Raw genomic sequence first — 19,020 nt, 5'->3', positions numbered from 1 at the left:
TCGAAACTAACAATTGAATAAAGGATAGCAACATTATTACAATGTATTATACTGTAAATACTTCTATCTGTATTATTTGCTAACAATCACGCCAATTTCGGCATTCTATGTGTCTCTTTGATTTGATCTGTGACTTTAAATTAGGAGATATGTGTATTTATGTTGTATGTAATTTAGACACTAATAATCTCTATTAATTAGTTGAATTGCTCAAAACCGTGATTTGCGCCTTCTCATATTATTGTCGGTTCCCATCTATTGTCCCACCTTTTCCATAATTAGAAAATTAAAAATACGTCTCACGTTGAAAGTGAGTTTGTAATAACTAATGACTTAGTACCGTTAAAATTTAGGTAAAGTCAATTTTGTACGAAATTAATAATTAAAAATAATTAAATAAAAATTTAATTTAATAATTTTTAATTATTAATTTTACGTAAAATTGATTATATCTAAATTTTTATTGCCTAATATTCAATTTTAAATAGGTTAAAGGACTTTATTCACTTGCATAAAAAGAGAGAGATTTTATACTTGCATTATCTCTCAATGGTGAACACCGAACAGAGCAAAAAGTGCAACCTCTTAATATTTTCGTACAGTATTTTTTTTTTTGGTGACATTTTCGTACAGTATTTGAGATCATAAACATAGTTATTAGAATTAAATTAGTAATTAAATTGATTAAACTACTGATTTATTAGATTATTAGTTTTAGGGGTGAAGTTAGATAAATATTAGAGAAGATTAAAAATATTTATATAATAAAATAAAATTAAAATAAAATTTAAAAAAAAATTAAACTAAAATTTATATATAATTTACATATAAAAAATTAAAATTAGGAAAGGTCATTACTCCCCTTTATCACTATGTGGTTCTGTTCTGATTGGTTCAACCGGTAGATTATAAATTGAACCGGTTAATTCGATCTTACATAAATAAAAATATAAAATAATCAATACAGAACAACATATATACAACAATATATATAACAACAACAACATAGAACAACAATGAACAATATATTACACTATAAAACAATATATTACGCTATAAAATAAAAAATTGAATAATCTACCAGGAATCAACAAGTTATAATCAACAAAATATAATCAATAACAAATTTAGAATTCAACTCGACTATAATACAAATTTAACTCTAAATCCCACTATATTCCCATCACATAAAATTACTAAATATTTCTCCCATATGCACATGAATTCAACTGTTCATCTTCATTTGTTTCTAATTTTCAAATACTGAATCCTATTCTCTCTAAAACACTGTATTTAATAACCATCACAAGATTCAAATTCACTACCGATCTAGTCATTTCAATATCACACATCAAAATAAAGACAAATTTGGATTTTTTTTTAAACAGAGACAAATTCATAATCACAAGCAAAAAATTTCAGCACTACAACATTAATCAACAAATTTAATCAACCAAATATAATCAACTACAATATAGATTCAACAAATTTAATTAATCAACATCATTAATCAGTTAATCAACATTATTATTCCAAAAAAGGCAGAACTCTATCTCTCGTGGATTAACTGATTAGTTATAATGATGTTGATTAACTGATTAATGATGTTGATTAAGTGAATTTGTTGAATCTTGATTGTGGTTGATTATAATTTGTTGATTAATATTGTAATGCTGAAAATTTTTGCTTGTGATTATGAATTTGCCCCTGTTAAAATAAAAACTCTCCAAATCTGTCTTTGTTTTGATGTTTGATATTGAAATGATTAGATCTGTGGTGGATTTGAATGCTGTAGTGGTCATTAGATACAGTGCTTTTGGAGATGTTAGGATTCAGTGTTTGAAAATTTTAAATTTGAAAATTAAAAACAGTTGAAGATGAATAGTTGAATTCATTGCATATGGGAGGAAGATTTAGTAATTTTATGTGATGGGAATATAGTGGGATTTAGAGTTGAATTTGTATTATAGTTGAATTGAATTCTAAATTTGTTATTGATTATATTTGATTGATTATAACTTGTTGATTCCTGGCAGATTATTCAACTTTTTATTTTATAGTGTAATATATTGTTTATTACTGTTCTAAGCTGTTGCTGTTGTATATATATTATTGTATTTATATTGTTTTATGTTGATTATTTTATATTTTTATTTTTGTGGGACCGGGTTAACTGGTTCAACCTGTGATTTATCGGTTGAACTAGTAACCCAGTGACCTGATAACTTGATCAATTTAATTATTGGTTCGATTCTGACAACTATGCTTTTTCAACAAGAAGGTGTTAGTGTTGAAACGAGCTGCCACCTCAAACCAAATAATCTATAGAACCCTTTCTTCATTTCTCAGCATACGTTTTGAACCAACGCGATTCAAGGTAAGTCCTACTTTTGATTTCTTTGCCTCTATTCATTCACATTTCGCTCAATTTCACTTTCTGCCAAGGTTCTGAAAATCGGTTCAAACTGATTGAACGATGAACCAATGAGATTTGCGGTTCAATTAAAAATTATAGAGTATATATCCATTTTGGTCCTCAAAAAATTTTAGACTGGGCACTTTAGTCCCCAGCTAAAATTAATTATTCGATTGGTCCCTAATAATTAGCTCCGTTAGTCACTCAGGTCCTTTACTCCGTTAATTCTAACGGAGGACAAAATAGTCCCTGACAACTCTAACAGGGGACAAAATGGTCCTTGATCTCCTCTGTTCGGAAACAACAGTGTTCTCTCCCAATTTCCATCATATATCGCATAACACTAATAGTCTAACACTGTAACTTCAAACTACACAATGCACACTCTATAAATTTAATATTTACAAGAAAAAAATCCTCAACTTGTTCTCAACCAAGTCATACCCAGGAAACTAATGCCTATGTCTCTCAACTAGTTGTCGTCTTGGATGGATCCCATGAATCTAGACAGCAAGTCTGATTTGTTAAAACTTGTCGTCGTCGTGGCCATCTGCCTCCTCCTCTGCCCTAACATCTCCATGACCACATTGTCCACTACTCCAATCGCTTCCTTCAGCTTCTTCTCCATACCAATGTTCAGTAATCACTTCAGTTTCTATATGAGCGGCAACGACAACATTGCTCGTTGTGATAACTTGGATGCGAGGTCGAAGTTGTCTGCCAACATGGAATCCGGGAAAGAAGGAATGAAGCACTCAGTGTCTATTTCAAATGAGAATTTGCATATGATGTCGAAGGAGAATCTTTTCATGATGTTCTAATGTCCAACAATCTATATTGCTTGCCGGAGAGTGGAGAAAGGCATGCCTTTGGAGTAGTTGTAGAACTTGGTCTTGAGGATGTCGTGGACGTTGTCAGGGTTGGAGGTGATGTTATCAAAGACGTGGAAGTGGATACTTTTTGTGAGTGAAGTGCAGAGGAGGTGGATGTACCAGTCACAAAGATTTAGGAAGTGTGTGGTCCATGATATATTGAGATAGGTGCGAAACGTGTGACAATTACACCATGCCTTAATCTTGGAGCTAAAGAGGAGGAAGGAAAAGATGGAAAAGAAGATTGTGAAGGTGAAGAAGGAAAGTATGAATGTTAGAGTTATACGAGATATGATAAAAATTGGGGAAGAACAGTGTCATTTTCGAATAAAGGGGTCAGGGATCATTTTGTCCCTTGTTAGAGTTGTCAATGATCATTTTGTCCCATGTTAAAATTTTCAGGGACCATTTTATCTTCCGTTAGAGTTGACGGAGCCAAGAACCTAAGTGACTGACAAAATTAATTATTTGAGGACCAAAATAGATATATACTCAAAACTATAATGGCCAAATTTAAAAACCGCTGTCAAACTGTCGAACCGGTCAGTCAAATTGAATCGTGACGGACCGATTTTCAAAAATTTCCTCAAACGGCGCCGTTTTGTTTCAAACTCCAAAAAAAACCTAACCAAATTGCAGTACCCTCACTCACTCACTCCTCTTTCCTCTTTCCTCTTTCCTCTTTCCAGCCCCCTTCCTGAATCAGGAAGCAACCCTAGCCTCCAAACTCCAAAGGCTCAAACGGCAACCCTAGCCTCCACTCACTCACTCACCCTCTCTTAACCAGTTAATCCTAAAGGCCTCCCTAGTCCCTTGATTCATCAACTCATCATCAAGACTCATCAGCCAGCCACCATCAGCTGGAGCAGGCAGCAGCTCCTACCATCGCCGAACTCCTCTCCTCGGCCAGAGCTCACCGTCGCCACCGGAATTGTGACCGACAGAGGGTGCAGTCGCGGAACGTCTCTGCCACTCACCATCTTCTCCTCGCCGTGGAATCTCTGCTCGGAGCTCTTCTCGTTGCCATCGCGAACTGCTCCTGCTCGGCTCCTGGCGTCTCTCTCTATCTCTACAAGGTCGCTTTCAGTGCCGTGTTCCTCCGAGCTCACTCTGTCACCGCCGTTCCTCCCCCGGCGTCTCACCGGTAGGCCATTTCTTCTTCAGTTTCATCTTTATTTTCTAGTTAATTTTTAAGATTCTGAGCTGAGTGTGTGTTCTGAAATTGGATTCTGAAGTTATTGTTGGCATGAAGTTTTTTAGTTGTTGCAGTTGGTTCTGTTGTTGCCGAATTTGTGTTGTTGCTTCATTGTAATTACTAATTTGCAATCATATATAATTTCTGTTGTTACTGATTTTAGATATGAATTTGTTGTTGATGATTGCTGAATTGTTGCTTGATTCTGGCAAGATTGAACGCATATCTGGTTGTTAGCGATGATTGAACCATCTTAAAGCTCTCCCTTACATAACTTGAATCATTGAATGATTAGCTATGCTATTCTGTACTCTATATTCTGTATTCTTGGTGTTGAATTCCTGCAATTCAATTCGCTAGTTTCCTTAGCTAAGAAAACCTAAATCTCCTCATTCTCTGCTTAAAACTAGTATTATTGATCAATTAGTGTGGGAATATGTTCTAAACTTCGATTCTTGCAGTGCCTCCACCTTTTTGTGCATTTCATTTTAATCTGTGTCTGGGATAGGTTGATTCGACACAATGGTGCAGTATAACTTCAAGAAGATTACGGTAGTGCCGAATGGGAAGGACTTTGTTGACATCATCCTCTCCCGTACCCAGCGCCAGACACCAACCGTCGTGCACAAAGGATATGCAATTTCCCGTCTCCGTCAGTTTTATATGCGAAAAGTGAAGTACACTCAACAAAATTTCCATGACAAGCTCTCTACCATCATTGATGAGTTTCCTCGCCTCGACGATATTCACCCGTTCTACGGAGATCTCCTCCACGTGCTCTACAACAAAGACCATTACAAGCTTGCACTTGGACAGATCAACACCGCCAGGAATCTTATTGGTAAGATTGCAAAAGACTATGTGAAGCTGTTGAAGTATGGTGACTCGCTGTACCGGTGCAAGTGTCTGAAGGTTGCTGCTCTTGGTCGCATGTGCACTGTCATCAAGAGGATTGGCCCGAGTTTGGCTTACCTTGAACAGGTTAGGCAACATATGGCTAGGCTTCCGTCGATAGATCCAAACACCAGGACTATTTTGATTTGTGGCTACCCTAATGTTGGCAAGAGTTCATTCATTAACAAAATTACAAGAGCTGATGTGGACGTGCAGCCTTATGCTTTCACCACAAAGTCGCTGTTCGTTGGCCACACAGACTACAAATACCTGAGGTACCAAGTAATTGATACACCGGGTATTTTGGACAGGCCTTTTGAGGATCGAAATATTATTGAGATGTGCAGTATTACTGCTTTAGCTCATCTGAGAGCTGCAATACTGTTTTTCTTGGATATATCTGGGTCTTGTGGTTATAGTATTGCTCAGCAGGCAGCTCTATTTCACAGCATTAAGTCTTTGTTTATGAACAAGCCGCTGATCATAGTGTGCAACAAGACCGACTTGCAACCACTGGAGGGGATATCTGAGGAAGACATGAAGCTGGTCATCGAGATGAAATCCGAAGCCTTGAAGACTGTAATTGGCCAAGGAGGTGAGGCAACAAGTGATGACAGTGTGTTGTTGACCATGAGCACTTTGACAGAGGAAGGGGTGATTTCTGTGAAAAATGCAGCATGTGAGAGGCTACTGAATCAGAGGGTGGAGGTGAAGATGAAGTCAAAGAAAATTAATGACTGCTTGAATAGGTTTCATGTTGCGATACCAAAACAACGTGACCAGAAGGAAAGGCCACCATGCATTCCTCAGGCTGTTTTGGAAGCTAAAGCAAAAGCAGCAGCTGAAAAGGAAAAGAGAAAAACCGAGAAGGATCTGGAGAATGCGAATGGTGGAGCAGGTGTATACTCAATGAACTTGAGGAAGCATTACATTTTGGCTAATGATGAATGGAAAGAAGATATACTGCCAGAAATTTTGGATGGTCACAATGTGTATGACTTCATTGATCCTGATATTCTCCAAAGGGTTGAAGAGTTGGAAAGAGAAGAGGGCATAAGACAGGCAGAAGAGGAAAATGGCGAGTTTGAGATTGATGGAGCTGAGTTGACTCCAGAACAGCAAGCAGCTTTAGCTGAGATTAGAAAAAAGAAAAGCTTGCTCATCCAACAGCATAGGATTAAGAAGAGCAATGCGGAGAGCCGGCCAACTGTTCCTAGGAAATTTGACAAAGACAAGAAATTCACATCTGAGAGAATGGGTAGGCAGTTGTCTTCTCTGGGGCTTGATCCCAGTCTGGCAATCCAGAGAATGCGAAGTAGGTCTGTCTCTAGGAGAGGTCGGAAGAGGGACAGGTCACCTGATGGTGGAGACAGTATGGATGTTGATGGTGATACACCCGACAAGAAGCAGCGCCTGAGTAGGTCACGTTCACGATCCAGGTCTGTATCTCGCCCACCTCATGAAGTTGTGCCCGGAGAGGGCTTAAAGGACTCTGCACAAAAGATCAAGGCGATTAAACTTGCAAAGAAATCTGTCAAGAAGAGAAACAAGCAAGCTCGCCGCGGAGAAGCTGATAGAGTCATACCAACTCTTAAGCCGAAGCACTTGTTTTCTGGAAAGCGCTCCACTGGAAAAACCGATCGGCGCTGAAAAAGGTAATGTTTTTGGCCTTTACATCTTATTCTTTGTGCATCTTGCTTTACTAAGTCTACTAACTCTCCACAAACCTTAGATTTCATTGCATGCTTCTGTAGCTGTTGACTGCTGTCATGCCAAAGTTACTTGTGTAGTTAAGTTTATTTTATACATACATTAGATTTCATTACATGCATGCTCTTGTAGCTGTTGAATGCTGACATGCCAAAATTTCATCACTAGTTAGTTTTCCCTTGCACATACATTTATTCTGATCCTATAAGTTGGTTCTTCATTTTTTCTCAGCAGGGGAAATTGTTTTATGCTGGTTGTTGGAGAAGTTTCTCGGCATTACTTGAGGCTGCCAAAAGTTTTGTTTCTCTATATTAGTGATACTGTGTTAGATTTAAGTATGCTAATGTTGCCAAAATTTTATTATATACCTCTGCTTCAATTTTATTTTAGAATTTTCACTGTCTGTTGCACAGCTTGCATTATTCATCGTTGTATGTTTTGTCAAATTTTGGGGACCTTATAATATAGTTATTTGAACGAATGAAGATGGTTGAGCTTTTTTAAATGTTTCGTCACGTAAACTCGAAAGTAAATAAGTATTGTTTCAGCATTCTGCATCGTTTGGTCTGAACTTGTTCCAAGCTTTTGTGTAGTTATTGGAAGTTTAGCATTACAAGTTTAGTGCGCATCAAAGGGTAATTTATCACAAGTATTTCGCATTATTGCAGGATTGGAAAAAAGGCTGTACTTAGAGTATAATATAGGTAGTCTAACATGAGAATTATATCACTAATTCCGCAATTTGAATCCGTAGTTTTGGGTAATACGGAATCAACTCTAGTTATTCAAACGTTGTTCTAAGATTCCCTCACATAAGTTTAATGCCTAGTAAGTAAACAAAATTGAAGTTCCTAGAACTACAAGTGTATGAAAATATAGTAGTTACCGATTATAAAGAGGAAGAAGTGCTTGGATGCATTAGAAAATCATACTATACCTAATGCTTATGGTAATTTATTAATTAATTTGTTAGCTCCAAATGGATATTGTCAAATATTTTGGGTTTAGGTTTCGGTTTGTTGTATTGAATCAAGTTTTATTCTTAGTATGTTGGGTAACAAATGTGTTTGAGGCCCGCAGATTATAAAAACAAAGGTAGTGTTAGGGAGTCAATGGTTTAAGTGTACAATGGATTATTGAATTATAAAATAAACATCACCTATACTACCATCCGAGTACTAGGGATAATAAACATCTTGGGTCCTTCTCCAAAAAATTTGAACTGATTTTGGAATTCACCAAGAATCGAATTCTTAACATTTCAGACCTAGAATTATAATACCATGTCATGATACCACTCATTTCAAAAACTTCTGCGGATGAAAAAATGTAACATTAATGATTATATCTTTAATACTTCTTAAATCTCTATCCATTGGCTCCCTATACTTTCTCTAAAAACAAAACAATGAAAATACCGTTTCTGCAGATAAAAGAACTTAGTATATCAAGACCCAAAAAAAGCGACTTAGTATATCATAACCAAGATGTCAATGAAATCCTCATACCATACCTACTTTCCTTAGACAGTTAATGCGGTCAGAATTGTAAAGTTTTGATGTTTCCTGTATTGTACTTGCTGATGGTGATTGGCTAAGTCACTTGGCTGTGTTGCACTCCCAAGTGGCAAAGTAAGATGTAGCCTAGCTTATTATATGGCATAAAGGTAACAATTACTTGGTAACAATTTGTTTAACCATCACTAATTGCATGTTCAGCATTAAAAAGATTGAATACTTGGTAATTGAATAACATATATTTGATGTAACAACTTCTATACATAAATTTACAATGTATTTGTTGACGATTGAATATGCTTAAGGATTACAAAAACATTCTGATCACTGTAAATAATAAGTTAGTATCATCCACATTTCAGGCGCATTTCCCATCATTTTGGAGCTTTTAATAGTCTTGATAGATTTCAGCTTGCACGTATTGAGCAATCTTGGTATTGCTGATTCTAAGACCCCTTCTTTTTGACCAACACAAACAGAACCAGAACCACTTTTTCCATGATAAAATGTCTGATCTTTATAGTGTAATTGATGCCAAATTTTTATCAATTGATGAAAGATTCATTTGGATTCTTGTGCTTTGCCTGTGAGAAAATCAATTAGCAAGTTAATATATTCATGTCCATAGCATTCTTAACGTGAACCATTTTAGGGGATGAGACAAGAAAATTAGAAAATGATCGAAAGCAGGAAACAGAAAACAAATTAGAAGAAAATATATAATTGATATCACAGGCACCTCAAACACTGACCTTCATCTTTTCCCACTCTCCTTCTGCTACGCCACAAAAGTCGAATGGGTGTACCAGAAAAACCAGCATCAGTACGCAGTTGCCTCTCCATATAGCGGCGGTAAGTCTCAGGAAAAAGTTTTGCATCATTGACAAAGAACACAAATGTAGGGGGCCTTATAGCAGCCTGCAAGGGAACAACACCCAGCAAGAGTGTATTTGATAACAAGTAATTAAATTGCATATGACTTGTGAGTATGTCGAGCAGAAACAACCCACCTCATGATTGATCCAGTTGGCATTAATCATATCATTCAAGTTCTCATTGGTAAAAGTTTTCACCAGTAAAATATATTATTCATTTTAACATCTTAACAAATGCAAAGGGCAATACTCCGGCATTAAAAATAAAGGCAACAGGACAACAAACAGGGATTCATACAAACATCTAAGCTAAAGGCATACAATAGCAACTATTACAAGCATCACTACATGGACATACCTGTGTACAATAGTAAACACGCCCTCTTTTACCAGCTCGTGTCCTAGGAGGAGGCTTAAAAGCCACTGCTTCCAGCACTACTTGATTTAGTATAGAAGTTCCGAGTCTTCTTGATCTCTCCTTTTCAACCTCACTAGCAGCATCAATAATCCTTTGTTCAAAAAAGCAAAAGGGAATCAGCAATTCTCTCAGAGGATCAACTCCAATAAAAGGTTTCAATCCTGAGTAAGTCATAATATCATGACAAATATGGCACTAAATTATTGTCTACCTCCAAGAAACCTATCCACCATAATTGATCTAAAGCATTAATTACACTCTATAGTAAGGGAGAAAAGAAATCCTGTAAGGCTGTAACTGAAATAGAGAATTTGTTTGAAATAGCCGAGTCCATTTCCATGAGCATAACTCAAGCCCTATAAATAATTTATGAAATCATTTTGGTAGTACTAGTCTAGTATAGACTAGTTATGCAATGGAGATTATGTAACTACCACCATCCCTATATAGCAAACCCTAAATTTCAACAAAATATAAAAAATTGGGCTCATTCACAATGTCAATTTCAAGCTGATATTTATTTATAAAGATGAACTCCGCAGAAGGGTGAAACTGTTTTTAAGGAAAAGATGGAGTAAGTCACAGAATGAACGGTTCGTATATGACGCAGATTAAATTTATCAATAATATTTCAGCTAAAACATACTTGTCAACACTATGGCCAGCTATTGCAGTAGAATAAACAATTGGAGCCCAGTCAAGTATTCGAAGCTTCTCTCTGACATCTTGCTCATAGTATGTTGCAGTCTGCTGGTTCTTATTTGGTATTGTATCCCACTTGTTAACAACTATTACACAACCTTTCCCTTCTTGTTCTATTCTTTCAGCTATCTTGTAGTCCTTCAAAACATATTCATAGATGTGTGAGGAAAAATAAATTAAATAAATGAATAACCAGTGTATGAAAATTGATTATGAACTAGAATACATAAAATAAAAGCGTCTATCAAGAACCTGTTCTGTGATACAAGCCATGGCCTCAATTACAAGGGCAACAACATCAGAACGGCGAATAGCACGAAATGCTCTATTCACCGACAAAGCCTCTGTGGTACTTCCAGCTGAGGCTACAGCTGCTCTTTTCCTGATTCCGGCAGTATCAATAAGCTGGAATTTCTACAGAAAGAATACCAGAAGTCAATTATCATGTTGACCCAAAATTCAAAAAGCTCATACAAATATAATTATGGTCCAAGTAAATTAGCTATATGAACCAAGTGGGAAAACCTTATAACTAACAAATCCTTCCTAGTTTTCATTCTCACAGCATAAATTGAGTAAAAGATGTTATTGAGTAGTCATTAGCTTCACAAAAATTGAATTACTGGATAGTCACCAAAAGAATCAAACCTGGCCATCTGGTCCGGTAAATTCAGTATCAATGGCATCACGTGTAGTGCCACTGACAGGGCTTACTATTGTTCTGTCCTCACCAACTAGTGCATTCAAAATGCTACTTTTGCCAACATTTGGTCTGCCAACAATTGAGATTGCAGGGACATAATCTCCTTCTTCATCAATATTGTTTGGCTCCTATTGTTTTGCAAAAATAAATCATAAATTAAACAAGCTCGGGGTTCAAATAAGATTAAAACAAGCTGATCTATGATGGTAATTATAATATTTTCAATGAAGTTCCCATGATTTGTTACTGTTTTGGAGAAAGCATGATTTAGTCAAACCCACTTTCTTGTGACATGAAAAAAGATAGGACCCAAAGTTAGCTATTATCAATGATATATACAGAAGAAAATTCAATCTTCATAGAAACCAACCTCAACTTTTTGCAACCCTGAACAAACAAGATCAAGAAGATCTCCAGTTCCAGTGCCTGATATAGCTGATATTGGAATTGGTTCAAACCTGATATAGTAGCAAGTAATATACGTTAGATTCAAAACTACTCATTTGCTCATAACCAGTGGCTTAAGCTTTTGGAAGATATCAGAGTCTGCATGATTATATGTTGGCAAAATTAATCAGTTCGATCTCAGACCTCAACTGGATCTTCAAACCAATCCACAAACAATTCATGCTCATTAAGGCAAATTCAAAACCACATTTAAAAAATGACATCAAAAGCAAACATAACATATTATATATCTAGTCCACGATATCCATGCCAAGAGACCATAAAAATAAGAGTGTATCGTGATCATGTTGAATTGTGTCTAATCATGCCTCAAGCATGTAACTTTCCCACCCAATGACTCACCCATGGAAGGGAATGCTCACAGATATAACTTACCCAAGGGACCAAAATTCAGATGCCTGCAAAATTCCTTTGCGTGGAGACTCACACTTGTTAACTGCAAGAATGACACATTTATCTGAGTAGTTTCTACGAAGCCAATCCGCAATCTCCTCATCGGCAGCCGATGGACCTGCCTGTTTAGCATAATCAACTATGATCTTCAGGTGATGATCAGGAGTAGTTTAATAAAACAAGATCATATGACACACTTAATATACATAAAACCCAGATGTTATCAATCATGACTCACAATAGACTCAATGTGAAAAAAATAAAATATTTTATGCAAGCATAAAAATACCTGACCATCAACGACGAAAACAATAACAGATGATTCTTCGACAGCTGCAACTGCTTGCCTCTCAATCATTGATGGCATCCTGGCAACTGCAGCCTCTCTAGTGGCAAGCGGAATACCATCCATACCAACTGTAGTAGTAATAGCCAGATCTTCCATAACATTAGCTTGTGATTTGGAAAGAGTAAGAACCCCGCCTGTGTCCACCACCATGAATTCACGGTCTCCCCAGTAGGACCTACCATACAAGCGATCCCTAGTCACCCCAGGTTCGTCCACCACAATTGCCCTGTTTCCCTAACAATGTAAGCAGCAAGAAGACAACTTTAAAAACACAGACGAACTTTAATTCCCAATTTAAAGCTCAAAGAAAGATCAAATACCCCAACAAGACGGTTGAACAAGGCTGATTTGCCAACATTTGGCCTCCCTACAATTGCAACTCTTGGGAGAAGGTTGTCAGGGATCTGCCATTCAAATCAGTAACCTCTTTCAAAACCTATTTTATTTCAATGTCTTAAAGATATTGAACTCATAACTACATACAATCATGCAACTGCTCCTGTACTCTCAGATTCCTCCAGAATATAAAGAGTTCCATAATTCAGAAAACAAAGCTGAATGTTACCCTGACATTGTTTGCTCCGATTTTACCCCTCTTGAGTCTTTTAGCTGTTTGCTTAATATCATTTTTCTCGTCATCTGAAATCACCAAACACAAAAAACACAAAGAAAAATAAAAATAGAGTTACTGAGGAGTTTCGTGAATAAGCAAAATGAAAAGGAGAGTTTAAAAATGTAGAGTGACCAATGGTGAGAATGTGTGAGAGAGAGGTAGAGTAAGCTTCGATAGCGTCCTTGGCTTCTTGCTCTAGCGCGTTGACATCAAGCTCCTCGTTTTCATCTTCGTTGTCAGTGTCGGAAAATTGGAGGTGGTCGAGTTTGTGGGACGGTTCGTGGCGGTCGTGGGTGGTGCGTAGGACGGAGCAGGGGAGTGTCCGACGGGAGATGGAAATAGTGGAAAGGAAGGGAGGGGAGAAAGGGAATGAGAAAATTGAGATCAGGGTTTTAGGGATGGAAGTGGGAGCTTGCAAGTGCTGAACAAGAGATGACATTGCAGCAATTCTCAACTCAACTGTTAACTGTTTACAACAAGCGGAGCTAAGCATAGTTATGAGAATTGAACCGGTAATCAATCTGGTCATAAGACGGGATCATTGGGTCACTGGTTTAACTAGTGGGTTACTAGTTGAACCGGTGGATCCAATCACAATTAAATATAAATATAAAATTACAAAAAATAAGCTTAAATTAAAAATTCAAAAGCAAGCCTTCACAAATACATTAATAACAATCAAGTATTAATTCTTAAACATAACTAATAATGCAAAAATAGAAAATAAACTAGTCACTGGTATAAAATCCTTTCTCAATTTAAATGGAGAGCACAGTTCTTAGTTTACTTGCAAAAACCGAACCTATCAATGAACCGGTAGAGTGACTGGTTCAATGGTTCAGAGGTTCAACCGAAGTTCAACTGGTTTAATTAAATATAAATAAAATTATTAAAAATTTAATATATAATTTTAATTATTTAAATTTAATGATTTTAAGTTGATAAAATTTAAAAATTTACAATTTTACCTAATAAATTATCCCTAATTTATCAACTAAAATTCACAAACATCTTCAAACATCAAAATTTATAACTAATAAAAATCAAAATGCTCATAAATGACAAATAAGAATAAGAAACATCAGATCAGACAAATTCCAACAAAAGAAAAATTCCAACATAGCTCTGCACCACAGTATCTTCAACAACTCAGATCAGACAAATAAACAACCAAAATCAACAAATCATAAAAATCAGCATAAACAATTCAAAATCAGAATCATAGTATAAACAACTCAATTGATTCCAGCATAGAAATCAATGAATTGAAAGGGCTAAGTTATATGTCTCTGCAATCCCTACCAGTCCAGTCCCACAACATCCGTTTGCAACATTTATAGACCCTGAAATGATTAATTAACTTAAAACATACATGATATGGTGATTATCAATTGCCACCAAATTAAATAGCACATGAGCCACACTAACCTGAACTAAAAGGATTTTGTATGATCTTGGGCAGTGCAGCACAGAAATCAATGAATTGAAAGGTAGAACCAGAAAGTGCTGCTTGCAAAGAACTAACAGTCGATGCTAATTGACCATTGAATAATTGAGCTTCTCCATTGACAATATCAGAACACAATCTTAAAGGTCCTCCTGCTGCAGTTCTACCTCCTGGCAAAGCACCCCAATGGCAATGTACTCAGAACCCACACTTTTCTTGCTCCGGCATCGTATAGTTGCTTCGTCATATAATCATCAATTAACCAACAATAACATTATATAACGGTAAGCATGCATGTTGGAATCGGTGACAAATTAATTACCTTGGCGACGGAGCTTCCCAGCGGAGGAGAGTTCCGCGATGACAACGAAGTGGGACTGCGGGAGCTGCGGTGACTCCGGGGACTCCGGTGGCTGTGGGGGTTGCGGTGGCTGCGGGGCTGCGGGGGGGCTGGCGGTGCTAGAGTTCTTTGTTCCCTTTTCACTTTTCAGTTTCAGCTCAACCGCGGAGGATGACAGCGGGTGCGAGCTGCGCGAAGGACGACGGACAACAGCTTCGAAGTGTGACTGTGGGAGACGGGTGATGAACAACGGCCGCTGCGACAGCGAGGGAGAGAAAGGGTGAGACAGGGACTGCGACGGTGAGGAGGAGAGTGGAGATGGGCTGAGTCTGTGTGAGAGTTGAGGGAGAGACTGGATTTTGAACTGAAGTGGAGAGGACTTGAGAGTTAGGAGGATGATAACACTACCCGACCTCTACCCGTCCGAGTGGATACTTACCCGCTCGGGGTGGATTTTCCGTGGGATGAGGTCTGGGGTGAGGGAAAATTAGATAATATTCGTCTGGTGTTTATATAATATATATAAAATAATTAATGAATTAATTAATAATATTATATTTAAATATATGACGATGGTTATATAAATTTTAAGATTTAATTTTATTTATTAAATTTTAATAATTATAGGAACGGATATGGATGAGATAAATATTTGTAAGAGAAAAGCTTAGTATACAAGCGATTAGGGCTTGTAACTATTACAAGTTCATTAACGCCTAATCCACTAAAACGCGCTGCAACTTCTACGTCACTTACACGCGATATACAAAGATCTCGCGTTTGTATAACTACCAAATTTAAAAGATTTGTTTCCTTCTTTGTTTTCTTTCTTTTCAAATTTCATCGTTCTTCTTCTCGCGCGTCTTTCCCTGATTTTTCGATCGTTCTTTTCCTCTCCTTTTTCATTGGTTTGTTCTTCGTCATTGACGTTAGTTTTTCTCTCTGTAACTCCAGCTTCGTTTTGACATGGTGTATTTATAGTTTTTGACATGGTGTATTCTGCAACCTCTCTGTTGTTGATGACCAGTTTATTCCGAAGGTTGGAATGACCTTTACCACCCTTGAAGATGCTGGAAAATTTTACAGGAACTATACCAAGGTTGCAGGTTTTTCTACAAGAGTTCGGAGCACAAATAGAAAGGAAAACGAGATTAAGAATCAATTGATTACATGTAGCAGAGAGGAAAAATGAAACTCTCATAGCAAAGACTCATTTGATAGGAATTGGAATGATTTTCTGCTAAACTTTGGTCTTGTGGACAACAAGTGGCTTTCATGTAGTGTTGGGTTAAAATCTGCAGCAAAGGTGTAAATTTAATTTTTTATCAGGTGTATTTATAGTCTGTGTTTGGGTGTATTATGCAGATCTCTATGCAGACTGTTATATATGGGTTTCAATCTATCTAATCACCACTTCATATTATAGTACCTGTAAATCAGACATTTTGAATACACCAGAGAGAGTTTAATTAATTTTGGACTTGTAGACAACAAGTGGCTTTCAGGTAGTGTTGGGTTAAAATCTGCAGCAGGGGTGTAAATTTAATTTTTTATCGGGTGTATTTATAGTTTGTGTTTGAGTGTATTATGCAGATCTCTATGCAGACCGTCATATATGGGTTCCAATCTATCTGGATCACCACTTCATATTATAGTACCTGTAAATCAGACATTTTGAATACACCAGAGAGAGTTTAATTAATTTTGGTCTTGTGGACAACAAGTGGCTTTTAGGTAGTGTTGGGTTAAAATTTGCAGCAGAGGTGTAAATTTAATTTTTTATCGGGTGTATTTATAGTCTGTGTTTGGGTGTATTATGCAGATCTCTATGCAGACCGTCATATATGGATTCCAATCTATCTGGATCACCACTTCATATTATAGTACCTGTAAATCAGAAATTTTGAATACACTAGAGAGAGTTTAATTAATTTTGGTCTTGTGGACAACAAGTGGCTTTCAGGTAGTGTTGGGTTAAAATCTGCAGCAGAGGTGTAAATTTAATTTTTTATCGGGTGTATTTATAGTCTGTGTTTGGGTGTATTATGCAGATCTCTATACAGACCGTCATATATGGGTTCCAATCTATCTGGATCACCACTTCATATTATAGTACCTGTAAATCAGACATTTTGAATACACCAGAGATAGTTTAATTAATTTTGGTCTTGTGGACAACAAGTGGCTTTCAGGTAGTGTTGGGTTAAAATCTGCAGCAGAGGTGTAAATTTAATTTTTTATCGGGTGTATTTATAGTCTATGTTTGGGTGTATTATGCAGATCTCTATGCAGACCGTCATATATGGGTTCCAATCTATCTGGATCACCACTTCATATTATAGTACCTGTAAATCAGAAATTTTGAATACACTAGAGAGAGTTTAATTAATTTTGGTCTTGTGGACAACAAGTGGCTTCCAGGTAGTGTTGGGTTAAAATTTGCAGCAGAGGTGTAAATTTAATTTTTTATCGGGTGTATTTATAGTCTGTGTTTGGGTGTATTATGCAGATCTCTATGCAGACCGTCATATATGGGTTCCAATCTATCTGGATCACCACTTCATATTATAGTACCTGTAAATCAGAAATTTTGAATACACTAGAGAGAGTTTAATTAATTTTGGTCTTGTGGACAACAAGTGGCTTTCAGGTAGTGTTGGGTTAAAATCTGCAGCAGAGGTGTAAATTTAATTTTTTATCGGGTGTATTTATAGTCTGTGTTTGGGTGTATTATGCAGATCTCTATGCAGACCGTCATATATGGGTTCCAATCTATCTGGATCACCACTTCATATTATAGTACCTGTAAATCAGAAATTTTGAATACACTAGAGAGAGTTTAATTAATTTTGGTCTTGTGGACAACAAGTGGCTTCCAGGTAGTGTTGGGTTAAAATTTGCAGCAGAGGTGTAAATTTAATTTTTTATCGGGTGTATTTATAGTCTGTGTTTGGGTGTATTATGCAGATCTCTATGCAGACCGTCATATATGGGTTCCAATCTATCTGGATCACCACTTCATATTATAGTACCTGTAAATCAGAAATTTTGAATACACTAGAGAGAGTTTAATTAATTTTGGTCTTGTGGACAACAAGTGGCTTTCAGGTAGTGTTGGGTTAAAATCTGCAGCAGAGGTGTAAATTTAATTTTTTATCGGGTGTATTTATAGTCTGTGTTTGGGTGTATTATGCAGACCGTCATATATGGGTTCCAATCTATCTGGATCACCACTTCATATTATAGTACCTGTAAATCAGACATTTTGAATACACCAGAGAGAGTTTAATTAATTTTGGTCTTGTGAACAACAAGTGGCTTTCAGGTAGTGTTGGGTTAAAATCTGCAGCAGAGGTGTAAATTTAATTTTTTATCGGGTGTATTTATAGTCTGTGTTTGGGTGTATTATGCAGATCTCTATGCAGACCGTCATATATGGGTTCCAATCTATCTGGATCACCACTTCATATTATAGTACCTGTAAATCAGACATTTTGAATACACCAGAGAGAGTTTAATTATGGAAAAAAAATTTACTTATAATTGGATCAAATATATTTACACCATGTGTTCAATTTCTTAGAACAAGAAGATCAATAAAACCTAGAAGAACATAGAAGAACAGTAAAACATAGTTCTTCGATTTCGAAATCAGAAACAGAAATGTGAAAAATGTACAAGATGAGTAAAACAATAACGTACCTTGAATAATATTTTGTTGATGGTTTCTGCTATTATTCGCGACGAGTTCAAATGTCTCTTCAGTTTGGAATGTTGCTCGAAACTTGAGGATTTGTGTTATCTTTAAAGGAGAAGAGGAAGAGTGAGCCATAACGAGCGGTTTTTTCGAAGCGTAATCGTTCGAGTGACGCGCATGAAATTGACGCTCCATTTAAAGGGAGGGAGTGCGCGTGGATTAAACCTGAGTTGGGCCAACTTGTAAGATTGTATGCGTTATTTGCTTGTATGTGTAGCGGGGCCCTATTTGTAAAGGCAGATTAGAATTTAAATTTTTATTGTAAGGCAGGGCGGGTATAGTAAAAAAATTTTTCTATCCGTCCTATTACCACCCGTATTTAGAGACCGTTTAGATGCAAGATAGAAAATA

General features: G+C 36.6%; 2 protein-coding genes across 10 annotated transcripts; one reads left to right on the top strand and one right to left on the bottom strand.

Moving 5' to 3' along the window:
• Nucleotides 1–3,940: 3,940 nt before the first annotated feature.
• On the top strand, nucleotides 3,941–7,611 carry LOC130961033 (nucleolar GTP-binding protein 1-like). Of its 3 annotated transcripts, none has more exons than XM_057886648.1 (3): nucleotides 3,941–4,432; nucleotides 4,992–7,032; nucleotides 7,322–7,611. In XM_057886648.1, the coding sequence occupies exon 2, from the start codon at nucleotides 5,006–5,008 to the stop codon at nucleotides 7,025–7,027; it is 2,022 nt and encodes a 673-aa protein (XP_057742631.1). In that variant the 5' UTR covers nucleotides 3,941–4,432; nucleotides 4,992–5,005; the 3' UTR covers nucleotides 7,028–7,032; nucleotides 7,322–7,611. The 3 variants fall into 3 exon arrangements, with proteins under 3 accessions (XP_057742631.1, XP_057742632.1, XP_057742630.1); XM_057886649.1 differs by having other exon boundaries at nucleotides 4,945–7,032; nucleotides 7,319–7,611; XM_057886647.1 differs by having other exon boundaries at nucleotides 7,319–7,610.
• A 968-nt stretch (nucleotides 7,612–8,579) lies between these two features.
• Nucleotides 8,580–15,375, bottom strand: LOC130961724 (uncharacterized). Of its 7 annotated transcripts, none has more exons than XM_057887716.1 (15): nucleotides 14,895–15,311; nucleotides 14,554–14,742; nucleotides 14,428–14,468; nucleotides 13,258–13,591; nucleotides 13,078–13,151; nucleotides 12,833–12,916; nucleotides 12,453–12,746; nucleotides 12,146–12,285; nucleotides 11,673–11,760; nucleotides 11,248–11,430; nucleotides 10,852–11,013; nucleotides 10,544–10,737; nucleotides 9,838–9,988; nucleotides 9,357–9,522; nucleotides 8,580–9,188 (listed from the first exon to the last, which is right to left on the bottom strand). In XM_057887716.1, exons 4-15 carry the CDS (start codon nucleotides 13,562–13,564, stop codon nucleotides 9,166–9,168), a joined length of 1,866 nt encoding a protein of 621 aa, XP_057743699.1. In that variant the 5' UTR covers nucleotides 13,565–13,591; nucleotides 14,428–14,468; nucleotides 14,554–14,742; nucleotides 14,895–15,311; the 3' UTR covers nucleotides 8,580–9,165. The 7 variants fall into 7 exon arrangements, with proteins under 7 accessions (XP_057743699.1, XP_057743698.1, XP_057743695.1 ...); XM_057887715.1 differs by having other exon boundaries at nucleotides 8,588–9,188; nucleotides 13,258–13,610; nucleotides 14,895–15,375; XM_057887712.1 differs by having other exon boundaries at nucleotides 8,588–9,188; nucleotides 13,258–14,468; nucleotides 14,554–14,810; nucleotides 14,895–15,375.
• Between the last annotated feature and the right edge of the window lie 3,645 nt (nucleotides 15,376–19,020).

The sequence above is a fragment of the Arachis stenosperma genome, chromosome 2 (assembly GCF_014773155.1).
Source record: "Arachis stenosperma cultivar V10309 chromosome 2, arast.V10309.gnm1.PFL2, whole genome shotgun sequence".
Classification (NCBI taxonomy): Eukaryota; Viridiplantae; Streptophyta; class Magnoliopsida; order Fabales; family Fabaceae; genus Arachis; species Arachis stenosperma.
Note: the sequence above shows the minus strand (reverse complement) of the source record. Positions and strands in the feature narration are given on the sequence as shown.

Excerpts from the sequence above, each read along its gene's own strand:
- LOC130961033 (XM_057886648.1), top strand. The coding sequence starts at position 5,006 with ATGGTGCAGTATAACTTCAAGAAGATTACGGTAGTGCCGAATGGGAAG.
- LOC130961724 (XM_057887713.1), bottom strand. The coding sequence starts at position 13,654 with ATGACCAGATTGATTACCGGTTCAATTCTCATAACTATGCTTAGCTCC. Across the intron at positions 11,431-11,672 it reads CAGGGTTGCAAAAAGTTGAG|GAGCCAAACAATATTGATGA; the intron begins GTTGGTTTCTAT and ends GCAAAACAATAG. Across the intron at positions 10,738-10,851 it reads TGGCTTGTATCACAGAACAG|GACTACAAGATAGCTGAAAG; the intron begins GTTCTTGATAGA and ends TATGTTTTGAAG.